General features: G+C 40.9%; 1 protein-coding gene across 1 annotated transcript in view; it reads right to left on the bottom strand.

The window, feature by feature from the left end:
- Positions 1-9,276: 9,276 nt before the first annotated feature.
- unc93b1 (unc-93 homolog B1, TLR signaling regulator) overlaps positions 9,277-12,811 on the bottom strand; it is a 58,072-nt gene continuing 54,537 nt past the window's right edge. Inside the window, exon 13 of the mRNA XM_060926366.1 lies at positions 9,277-10,393. Coding sequence (XP_060782349.1) covers positions 10,151-10,393 — 243 coding nt within the window. The 3' untranslated portion in view covers positions 9,277-10,150. The remainder of the gene's footprint in view (positions 10,394-12,811) is intronic.

Here is a 12,811-nt window from a genome sequence, read left to right as displayed (position 1 = left end):
ATACTTAAGCCAGACAGATGTTTAAAGTCAGCTGGCATTGAAATACAGCGCAGCTCAGGACCAGGATTAGGTTCCACATTACCAGACATAAATAATAATAAAAAGAATCAACCATTTCTGTTTTGCCATACAAGAGTCATTAGGCAAGTCACATGAGTCCAAATGAAATATCTGTTTGGATACAAAGCAGTTATTTAAAACCAGCAAGCTCTGAAAGCGAGGTAGAGCATCTAAAACATGCCAAGACACATTCAAGTCAAATGCCAACTGCTTTGGAGCTTGCACATTTTGTATAGTCTCCATTGAGTGAGTCCAAGATCCATAAGTAAAATCCAGTAAGATGCAAACATTATCTAGTGTACTCACGACAGAAGCTGGGTTGTTTACTTGTAGACTCCACATAGAGAATGCACAAAGCAAAATCACAAGAAGCGCCATTTCACCAAGCCTGGTAGATGGTAGTCTAGGTGTAGCTGACAGGCTACTAGAGCCTGGATGTTGCTGGCAAGCTGCTAGGGCCTGGTGTTACAGGCTGGAGCCTGGATGTAGTTGGCAGGCTGCTGAGGCCTGGTGTTGCAGGCTAGAGCCTGGATATAGCTAATAGGCTGCTGAAGCCTGATGTTATAGGCTGGAGCCTGAATATAACTGACAGGCTGTTAGGGCCTGGTGTTACAGGCTGGAGCCTGAATGTAACTGACAGGCTGTTGGGGCCTAATGTTATAGGCTAGAGCCTGGATGTAACTGGCAGGCTGTTTGGGCCTGGTGTTGCAGGCTGAAGCCTGGAAGTAGCTGGCAAATTGTTGAGGCCTGATGATGCAGTCTAGAGCCTGGATGTAGCTGGCAGGTTGTTGGGGCCTGGTGTTACAGGCTGGAGTCTGGATGTAGCTGGCTGGGGCCTAGTTATAGCTGGCAGACTACTAGGGCCTAGATATAGCTAACTAGGGCCTGGATATCCTGGGCCTTGCCTGGTCAATTTAGCTCATTTAGCACAACAGTAGTATAGTTAAGCTGATGCAATCCCAGGCAAAGACAAAAAGTTTTGTTCTTCAAACAAAACCTGCATTTAAAAATAATACCAAAATAAAATGAAAACTTCAATCACTAATGGTGCTAAAAACTACTAAAAACAAATAAATATATAATTACAAACAAAACATAAACAAACACTAACACAAGGACAATAGACATGCTGCCATCTTGGAAAAGGAGGATGTAAATATTTTAGAAAAAGACAGAGAAATATCAAGACTTAGCCTGGGAACTCACAAGAATATGGAATGTTAAGTGCAAGGTTGTCCCTATTGTAATAGGTGCATTGGGAACTGTACTAGTGAGGTTGAAATCTCACCTGGATACTTTGTGTTACAAGGCGCATAGACTTTATTCAGAAATCAGCACTATTAGGAACTGCTAGAATCATTAGAAAAGTCTTTGGGACCTAAGGATGCGAGTTGTATCCTGGTATCAGTGACTTTAACTTCCAGATGAAAGCGCATCTGTGCGATACATCAATAATAATAATAATAATAGTAGTAGTAGTCTATAAAGGCGATATGGTTAGCTCATGAAATCAAAAGTGCCAGATGGCTAAATATGTAAGCACTCTGTGGAAAAAAAAAGGCAATGCTATTTATGTCATAGAGAAAATTATTCTGCGTTCAAATGCTGAAAAAGTCCACAATTCCCAATCATCACGATTGTCAAAATGTCCTCCCACTGTTTCCCTTTCAGATCCTCTTTCTGTCTCTCAATCAAGCTTTCTTGTGCATCTACAACTCTCACATTACCTCATTTGTTCACTTTCCTTCCCTGTATTTTTAATCTCTTGCCTCTTTTTATAGCCAATGTCAGTCCATCTGAAGAGAAAGTCCTGCACCAAGACTGAGGCTGCCACCAGGGAGAGACAGATGAGGGAGGAGGAAGACAGATAAGAGCGAGCACTAAACCTGTCACAATAGCAGCAGTGTCCTTTCAGTGCTAAGAGCAGAATCATTCAGTGATGCAGTGAGACACAGCATTCAGGTTTTGTACTTACATTCGGCTCATAATGATCTACACAAGGACGTGGATCTAAAAAGTGGCTTATATGATGTAAAGCCAGGAGGCATGCATATGTGTAGTAAGAGTAGTAGTTGTTATTAATGTGTTTAATGATGTAATGGCAGTACAAATCTATCAACTACTGTTATAGTCATCATTCCTGTAAGTTTACATGACTGGTCATTTGGATTGAATGGGTTTAAAACATTGCCCATTCCATTAATATGTTTCTTAAAGGAAGATGTTATTAACTCCAGCCTGTTAATCACATTTACATTTATATCAGCCATCCACAGTTTGCAGACATTCATGCACACATATGAAAACAGTGAGCTGTCATCTTTACAGACTTACTGCAACATTGGAAAATTAATTTACCGATCGCTATCAGTATGTTGATATAAATGGTGATATTTCTAGACGTACTGAGGTAAAGTTTGGTGTTCCACAAGGTTCTGTCTTGGGTCCACTGCTTTTTTCTTTATATATGTTACCTCTGGGTGATATTATTCATAAACATTGTATTAGTTTCCACTGTTATGCTCATGACACACAGTTGTATGTTTCTGCAAAACCTGATGAGAGACATCAGCTTAATAGAATTGAGGAATGTGTGAAGGACTGGATGCTTATTAATTTCCTTTTGCTTAACTCTGACAAGACTGAAGTACTTGTACTAGGACCATATGCAGCTAGAAGTAAGTTTTCTGATCACACAATAACTCTGGATGGCCTTTCTGTTTCTTCACATGCAGCAGTAAAAGACCTCAGCGTGATTATTGACCCCAGTCTTTCATTCGAAACTCACATTGATAACATTACCCAGATAGCTTTCTTTCATCTCAGAAATATTGCTAAGATAAGAAATTTAATGTCACTACATGATGCAGAAAAACTAGTTCATGCTTTCGTTACCTCCGGGTTGGATTATTGTAATGCCTTACTGTCTGGATGTTGCAATAAGTGCATTAACAAGCTCCAGTTAGTTCAAAATGCAGCAGCAAGAGCCCTTACTATAACTAGAAAATATGACCACATCACCCCTGTCTTATCCACACTGCACTGGCTCCCAATCAAATTTTGTATTGATTATAAAGTACAACCCCGATTCCAAAAAAGTTGGGACAAAGTACAAATTGTAAATAAAAACGGAATGCAGTGATGTGGAAGTTTCAAAATTCCATATTTTATTCAGAATAGAACATAGATGACATATCAAATGTTTAAACTGAGAAAACGTATCATTTAAAGAGAAAAATTAGGTGATTTTAAATTTCATGACAACAACACATCTCAAAAAAGTTGGGACAAGGCCATGTTTACCACTGTGAGACATCCCCTTTTCTCTTTACAACAGTCTGTAAACGTTTGGGGACTGAGGAGACAAGTTGCTCAAGTTTAGGGATAGGAATGTTAACCCATTCTTGTCTAATGTAGGATTCTAGTTGCTCAACTGTCTTAGGTCTTTTTTGTCGTATCTTCCGTTTTATGATGCGCCAAATGTTTTCTATGGGTGAAAGATCTGGACTGAAGGCTGGCCAGTTCAGTACTCGGACCCTTCTTCTACGCAGCCATGATGCTGTAATTGATGCAGTATGTGGTTTGGCATTGTCATGTTGGAAAATGCAAGGTCTTCCCTGAAAGAGACGTCATCTGGATGGGAGCATATGTTGCTCTAGAACCTGGATATACCTTTCAGCATTGATGGTGTCTTTCCAGATGTGTAAGCTGCCCATGCCACACGCACTAACGCAACCCCATACCATCAGAGATGCAGGCTTCTGAACTGAGCGCTGATAACAACTTGGGTCGTCCTTCTCCTCTTTAGTCCGAATGACACGGCGTCCCTGATTTCCATAAAGAACTTCAAATTTTGATTCGTCTGACCACAGGACAGTTTTCCACTTTTCCACAGTCCATTTTAAATGAGCCTTGGCCCAGAGAAGACGTCTGCGCTTCTGGATCATGTTTAGATACGGCTTCTTCTTTGAACTATAGAGTTTTAGCTGGCAACGGCGGATGGCACGGTGAATTGTGTTCACAGATAATGTTCTCTGGAAATATTCCTGAGCCCATTTTGTGATTTCCAATACAGAAGCATGCCTGTATGTGATGCAGTGCCGTCTAAGGGCCCGAAGATCACGGGCACCCAGTATGGTTTTCCGGCCTTGACCCTTACACACCGAGATTCTTCCAGATTCTCTGAATCTTTTGATGAGATTATGCACTGTAGATGATGATATGTTCAAACTCTTTGCAATTTTACACTGTCAAACTCCTTTCTGATATTGCTCCACTATTTGTTGGCGCAGAATTAGGGGGATTGGTGATCCTCTTCCCATCTTAACTTCTGAGAGCTGCTGCCACTCCAAGATGCTCTTTTTATACCCAGTCATGTTAATGACCTATTGCCAATTGACCTAATGAGTTGCAATTTGGTCCTCCAGCTGTTCCTTTTTTGCACCTTTAACTTTTCCAGCCTCTTATTGCCCCGTCCCAACTTTTTTGAGATGTGTTGCTGTCATGAAATTTCAAATGAGCCAATATTTGGCATGAAATTTCAAAATGTCTCACTTTCGACACTTGATATGTTGTCTATGTTCTATTGTGAATGCAATATCAGTTTTTGAGATTTGTAAATTATTGCATTCTGTTCTTATTTACAATTTGTACTTTGTCCCAACTTTTTTGGAATCGGGGTTGTACTATTCTTGACCTTTAAAGCACTGATTGGTCTCGTGCCACAGTACCTGAGTGAACTTCTGCTCGTCTATGACCCGCCACGCCTACTTAGATCAAAAGGTGAAGGCTATCTGCTGGTACCTCGTATAGTGAAGGCTACATCAGGGGGCAGCAGAGCCTTTTCTTACAAAGCCCCACAGTTATGGAACAGCCTTCCAAGTAGTGTTCGGGAATCAGACACAGTCTCAGCGTTTAAGTCTAGGCTGAAAACATTTGTTTAGTCAAGCCTTTTGTTAATGGTGTTTATGAGGTAAAGGTGTAGATCTGGAGGGTCCTCAGACAGAGTGTTTTGGTAAACTGGGATGTATGGATGCTGTCAGTCCCCACTCGCTTGCTCACTCGAGTTTGTTGATGGTGTAGTGGCTGGCTGCTTTATGTCCCGGGGCTCCCTCATGCCTGTGTTACCTTCTGGCTCTCCCTTTTTAGTTATGCTGTCATAGTTAGTTGCTGGAGTCCCTGCTTGTACTCAGTGCAATATGTATACTGTTCCTACTTATTCAGGTGACATTGGGCATACCTAACAACCTGTGTTTTCTCTCTCTTCCCCCCCAAATCTGTCCCTCTGAGTTACATGTCGGTCCTGGAATCGAGATGCTGACCTCTTTTGCTCCTCGGACCTGCCTGATCCATCCTGGTGCCCTGTGTCTGGTTGGAGTCTCATCGCATCACTCCTGTGGAGGATGGCCCCATGTGGACAGTTGGGGGTCGCACCTGGAGAATGCTCTGGACTCTTGCAGTGGTGCTTTTGTGGCTGGGGACTGCAGTTGACTTGCCTACTTTGGGACTACGGTTGTCGTGAATGGTTTTGCGCTCGGGTTTCCGTCGGTGGGGGGTTTATAGCATCAATGAAGCTGACTTTATGTTAGGACTGTTAATGCTATAGTCATGTTGTCTGTTGTTGCCCGGATGGGGATGGGTTTTCTTTTGAGTCTGGTTCCTCTCGAGGTTTCTCCCTCATGTCGTCTGAGGGAGTTTTTCCTTGCCACCATCGCCACAGGCGTGCTCATTGGGGATAGATTAGGGATAAAATTAGGTCATATTTTAAGTTGTTCAAATTCTGTAAAGCTGCTTTGGGACAATGTTTATTGTTAAAAGTGCTATACAAATAAACTTGACTTGACTTAAAGTGCCTTATATACACCTCATTTATACATGATCTTACATGTTAGTAGCTACTTCCTTCTTTCACTTCACTTTTCAAATGTTTTGAATCTAATTTTAACTCGGAGAAACTTGTTTGGTTTCCATGGAAGGAAAAGTCAGAATTAAAATGTTGACAGTCAGAATTAAAATAAAAGTCCATACCTAAAAAAAAAAGTTTACAAATCATTGGAAAATGCAGCAGTAATGAGGGTTACAGAACAAGACTCCTGGACTTAGACTTATGACATTTTTAGAACTTGTAGAATTACTTGGACTCCAAGTGGAATGTATTTTACTGAATTGTATAAATATGTAAATAGTTGTGTTTAAAAAAAAATTAAACAGTGATACATGAAATCATAGTGTAATTGTAGTATCGTGCTCCTGCCTCACATCCAGTCTTCTCAGGATAGGCTCTGGATCAACCGTGACCTTTGCCAGGACAAATTGTTAACTGAAGATGAATGAATGAACTAAGCAATAGCATTAGGGTAGCAAGAGGATTTCCTCCTCTTCCCTGGACCCCAAACAAAACTTGCACACGAGGGTAAATAAACTGTCTGCACAACTGCATTACAGTACATCAGCAATAATATACCAGGTGCAGTGGTTAGCACTGTCGCCTCACAGCAAGAAGGTTCTGGGTTCGAGCCCAGGGGCCTTTCTGTGTGCAGTTTGCATATTCTCCTCTGGGTGCTCCAGTTTCCCCCACAGTCCAAAGACATGCAGTTAAATTGTCCATACAGTAGGTGTGAGTGTGTGAATGGTTGTTTCCCAAGCCTGGAAATTGGAGGGTAGCAGCAGGAAGGGCATCTGGTGTAAAACTATGCTTCAGTTAATATGACATGTGGATCAATAGGGTCCACATGGCAATGATCCCACATACATAAGTGGGATAAACTAGAAGGAGTGAGTGAGTAGGATGCAAAAACGTAAAAGCAGTATGACAAAAGAACAGCCACACAAACATCCACTTAGGGGTGGGCTCTACGATGGAGTCTTAAAGGAGTGTTAAAGGAAGTACACATGCTCATGAAAATAAGAACAGTTGGGCCAGTTCACAAGCACTGATATGTTGTGACGTATAATGCCATACGTGACAGATGGGTATGTAGAAGAGCCGCTGGAAGAGAGACCTGTCGGTGACTAATGAATGTATGTTCACTTCACATGCTTTCATGGCCAAAGCTAAACACTTTTTCAGTACGTAGGAGAGTAAGTGAAATTGTGCAGACATGGCTGCATGTAGAGTGGGTGCTTGAAAGTTTGTGAACCCTTTAGAATTTTCTATATTTCTGCATAAATATGACCTAAAACATCATCAGATTTTCACACAAGTCCTAAAAGTAGATAAAGAGAACCCAGTTAAACAAATGAGACACAAATATTATACTTGCCCATTTATTTATTGCGGAAAATGATCCAATATTACATATCTGTGAGTGGCAAAAGTATGTAAACCTTTGCTTTCAGTATCTGGTGTGACCCCCTTGTGCAGCAATAACTGCAACTAAACGTTTCCGGTAACTGTTGATCAGTCCTGCAAACCGGCTTGGAGGAATTTTAGCCCATTTCTCCATACAGAACAGCTTCAGCTGTGGGATGTTGGTGGGTTTCCTCACATGAACTGTTCACTTCAGGTCCTTCCACAACATTTCGATTGGATTAAGGTCAGGACTTGACTTGGCCATTCCAAAACATTAACTTTATTCTTCTTTAACCATTCTTTGGCAGAATGACTTGTGTGCATAGGGTCGTTGTCTTGCTGCATGACCCACCTTCTCTTGAGATTCAGTTCATGGGCAGATGTCCTGACATTTTCCTTTAGAATTCACTGGTATAATTCAGAATTCATTGTTCCATCAATGATGGCAAGCCATCCTGGCCCAGATGCAGCAAAACAAGCCCAAACCATGATACTACCACCACCATGTTTCACAGATGGGATAAGGTTCTTATGCTGGAATGCAGTGTTTTCCTTTCTCCAAACACAACGCTTCTCATTTAAACCAAAAAGTTCTATTTTGGTCTCATTCGTCCACAAAACATTTTTCTAATAGACTTCTGGCCTGTCCACATGATCTTTAGCAAATTGCAGCAGAGCAGAAATGTTCTTTTTGGAGAGCAGTGGTTTTCTCCTTGCAACCCTGCCATGCACACCCTTGTTGTTCAGTGTTCTCCTAATGGTGGACTCATGAACATTAACATTAGCCAATGTGAGGGAGGCCTTCAGTTGCTTAGAAGTTACCCTGGGGTCCTTTGTGACCTCGCCAACTATTACAAGCCTTGCTCTTGGAGTGATCTTTGTTGGTCGACCACTCCTGGGGAGGGTAACAATGGTCTTGAATTTCCTCCATTTGTACACAATCTGTCTGACTGTGGATTGGTGAGGTCCAAGCTCTTTAGAGATGGTTTTGTAACCTTTTCCAGCCTGATGAGCATCAACAACACTTTTTCTGAGGTCCTCAGAAATCTCCTTTGTTCGTGCCATGATACATTTCCACAAACGTGTGTTGTGAAGATCAGACTTTGATAGATCCCTGTTCTTTAAATAAAACAGGGTGCCCACTCATGGCACGGTGGTGTAGTGGTTAGCACTGTCACCTCACAGCAAGAAGGTCCTGGGTTTGAGCCCAGCGGCCAGCGAGGGCCTTTCTGTGTGAAGTTTGTATGCCCTCCCCGTGTCCGCGTGGGTTTCCTCCGGGTGCTCTAGTTTCCCCCACAGTCCAAAGGCATGCAGGTTAGGCTAATTGGTGGCTCTAAATTGACCGTAGGTGTGAATGAGAGTGTGAATGGTTGTTTGTCTCTGTGTCAGCCCTGCGATAACCTGGTGACTTGTCCAGGGTGTACCCCGCCAATCGCCCGTAGTCAGCTGGGATAGGCTCCAGCTTGCCTGCGACCCCGTAGAACAGGATAAGCAGCTACAGTTAATGGATGGATGGATGGGTGCCCACTCACACCTGATTGTCATCCCATTGATTGAAAACACCTGACTCTAATTTCACCTTCAAATTAACTGCTGATCCTAGAGGTTCACATACTTTTGCCACTCACAGATATGTAATATTGGATCATTTTCCTCAATAAATAAATGACCAAGTATAATACTTTTGTCTCATTTGTTTAACAGGGTTCTCTTTATCTACTTTTAGGACTTGTGTGAAAATCTGATGATGTTTTAGGTCATATTTATGCAGAAATATAGAAAATTCTAAAGGGTTCACAAACTTTCAAGCACCACTGTATATGTGTCATTGGCTAAAAAAAATAATAAATAAAAAAAATCCCTCACCATATACGTGTAGATATATCTATGTTTATTTAACTATATATATTCTATGTACAGTACAGTCAAAAATTTGGACACAACTGCTCAAAGGTTTTCTTGATATTTACTATTTTAGAATAATAATGACAATTTTAACATTATGAAATAACACATATGGAATTATGCAGTAAATTATAAAAAAGTCTTAAAGAAATGAACTATTCTGACCATTTTATCTTCAGCTGGTTCATATTTTTAAATTCCTAACCATATTCCAGATGAAGCTTTACGCACTCTTAGAAGCTTCTCGACCAACTTCATGAAGGAGCATCACCCAGGACACTGTTTTTTTTTTTTAATTTAAAAAAAATTTGGACATAGGATTTAACTTTTCACGATATACTTGTCTTAGAAGCAAATTTTAAGTATAAACATTTATCAAAATGTCTTTAAAACCATGTAAAAGTGTATTCAACTTAATGTATCCAAACTTTTCACTGGTTGTGTATAAAATCAAACAAAAACCCAGTGAGCAAGAGAAGTTTTGAGAACAATGAGGGAAATACAATCACAATATTTTGAGAAAATGAAGTAATTACAGACCTGCTTAAAAAGAAACAGTAAAACAGAAAAAGCTTGAAAAAGCATGAAGTGAAAAAAGGAAGTGTGTGAAATGCAGCTGGCAAAAACCTCCAGCATATGACAGTGACTGTTTCTTTCGTGAAAGAGCGCCCGGTCTTACTGGGTTGTAGCTATTTCCTTTTTTCACTTCACTTTTCACTAAATTACTTGAGAACATTTTGCTTTCCTTTGTAAAAGTATACACCAAAGCAAATTCCATGGTCTCTCCTCAAAAACTACATTCAACACCTGCAACCGAAGTATTTCAACTTCATTTTTTCATCATTCATATGAACTGTGGGGACGTGTCTCAGGTTCAGTCCGAACGCAGCATTGTCACATGGCTTGGGCATACTCCTCCCTCTCCCCTGCCTGCTCATAGGCAGCATCATCATGTCTCCGTCGGAGACCGTGGATCCTGTTCCTCTCTGGGCCTGGTGAATGAGAGCCCTGCGATCCCACATCCTCATCCTTTTCTTCTTCACTCTGCCTGGCTTCTTCTATCTCCTCCTCTATGTTGCTCTTTTCTGAATCCGACTCATCAGAGTTTTCCTCCTCAAGGTAACGATAACCTTTGACCTACATGGAAGGATGTATCTAATGTCAGCACGAGGAACTGAACCAGCACATGTGACACTAGGAATAAGTAATGAAGTACATTAACCTTCAAACTATTAAAATTCTTCGCCTCCATAGAGGCTTTGCATCGTCACGTGACCCCATAGCAATGGTAACTACACCGCCATGACAGGGAGCACGCTTGTAGTGCTTCATTCAGCCGAGTTAGTTGTTATTGATCGGTATGGGAAGGTTTGGCTGCGTTTTTGGATGTACAAGTCGTTTTGAACGAAACAAAGACATCAGATTTTTTAATTTAACAAAAGTAATTAATCGGGGGGGGGGGGGGGGGGATTTCTAAACGTAGAAGGCAAAAATATTCAGCGGGACTTGGTGTCGTACAGAGAGGTCAAATACCCTCTGGTATGCTCACTTCATTTCCATGAAGGTAACAATTTAAAAAATAATAATAATTTCACAACTGCAACGCGGTGCTCATTCTCATCCAGCAAAGCGAACATGAGCAACACAGCGGCTCAGCATCGCCTAGCCTTCACTTAAAGTGCATTTACATTTGGGATCCTTCGGAATGCGTTGTGCGCATGCTTGGTACCCAGTCATTATGGGAAACACCCGATGCTGATTTGAATGCAATCAGCACACGTGTTCAAGGACACAGAGGCTTTGTGAAATATTATCATCATCGCGGTCATGTTTGTTTCTAGCCATGTTTATGACTCTGCTTTTGGTTTCCTTTGCGTTTTGTTTTTGTAAACATCACACCTGCTAATAAACACTCTTCCTGCACTTTGATCTGTCTACCTCCGCGTACCTGACAGAATACTTCACAAAGTCTCTGTGAAAACAGTGTGCTGATTGCGCTCAAATCAGCATCAGGTGTTTCCCATAATGACTCGCTCGCACAACACACTCCAAAGGATCCCAAATATAAATGCACTTTAAGTCTTGGTGAAAGTTAGGCTCTGCAGAGCTGCTGTGTTGATGCTCACGTTCACTTCACTGTATAAGAATGAGCACCATGCTGCAGGTGTGCAATGAAATTTTTTTTTATTCTTACCTTCATGGAAATTAAGTGAGTGTACCAGAAGGTTTTTGACCTCTCCGTTCGACACAGAGTCCAGCTAAATGTTTTTTTCCCCATCTATGTTTAAAAATTTCTCCATTTTTTCCCTTCCCCTGATGATGAATTACTTTTTGTAAATTAAAAAATCTGATGTCTTTGTTTCGTTCAAAATGATTTGTACATCCAAAAATGCAGCAAAACCTTCCCATACCGATCAATAACAACTAAGACTACGTTCAGACTGCACCCTGAAACGACCCATATCCGATTTTTTTGTCCATATGAGACCTGTATCCGATTTGTTATTGACAATTTGAACGACACAGATCCGATTTTTTCACATGCGACCCAGGCCGCTTGGATATGTGGTCCTAATTCCGATGCATATCCGATATTTTCACATGCGACTGCAGTCTGACTGGACAGGTCGCATTCATGCGACCTACACGTCATCAACAAGAGACAAACGTCACTATTCTGCGTTGGCTAATCCCGCCTCTTTGGTGGAAAACAACAACATTTGTACAGTTTTCAGAATTTAAATAGACTTTTATAGAATTGATCAAGCTAATGGTGGATTTGGTAGGGACCTGGATGTTGATCTGTTAGCCTGATTAAATAAAACAGTTTCTATAACTGATTTATAACTTAAACCATCCTGTATTACAAGATTATAAGATTGTTCTGGAAATTTCCAGTAATTTGACACCTTCGGTCTCATTAGTCTGCTGCCCACATCAATCAGATTATTGTGTGAGTTCCGCCGCCGCCACAAAAACCACATCGCCAGGTCTCGCCTCATCTCCATAGCAAACTGCACTGGTGTTTCTGCACCTTGAGCCAGCGCTGAAAGAAGTTGCAGAATTCAGCTGGCTATAAACAATCTAAATATACATTTATAAAAATGTAGAAAAAGTTTATTAATATGACGAAATAAATATGTGCAAATTATTAAGCCTGAATTAAGAGTTTGGTAATACAGCGGCCGTATCCCAAATGACTGCCTACTGAAGCTCGAGTGCACTATATAGAGTTTAAAAATCCATTACTTCCTAGTAACATGTAGTGCACTTATATAGAAATTAGAGAGACATTTAGGAGTCAACCCTCGTTACCAGGCTACACGTTTTCATTTCAGTTCAGAAACAAAAACACACACGAGACCTCACACTTTAACACTAACCAGATAATTAAACAAACAAACAAAAAAAAGAAATCATTAAACATGAAGAGTGCGCTTTTTTTTTTGTTTACGTATTACGTAGATGTGCTTATTACGTGTCAATTTGCGCATGCGGGACACTTTTGGGTCGTTTTCCGTTCATATTGGAGATCGCATACAAGTCTCATATAAT

Source organism: Neoarius graeffei, chromosome 7 (assembly GCF_027579695.1).
Source record: "Neoarius graeffei isolate fNeoGra1 chromosome 7, fNeoGra1.pri, whole genome shotgun sequence".
Lineage (NCBI taxonomy): Eukaryota > Metazoa > Chordata > Actinopteri > Siluriformes > Ariidae > Neoarius > Neoarius graeffei.
The sequence above is the reverse complement of the archived record's forward strand: the minus strand, read 5'-3'. Positions and strand labels throughout refer to the sequence as shown.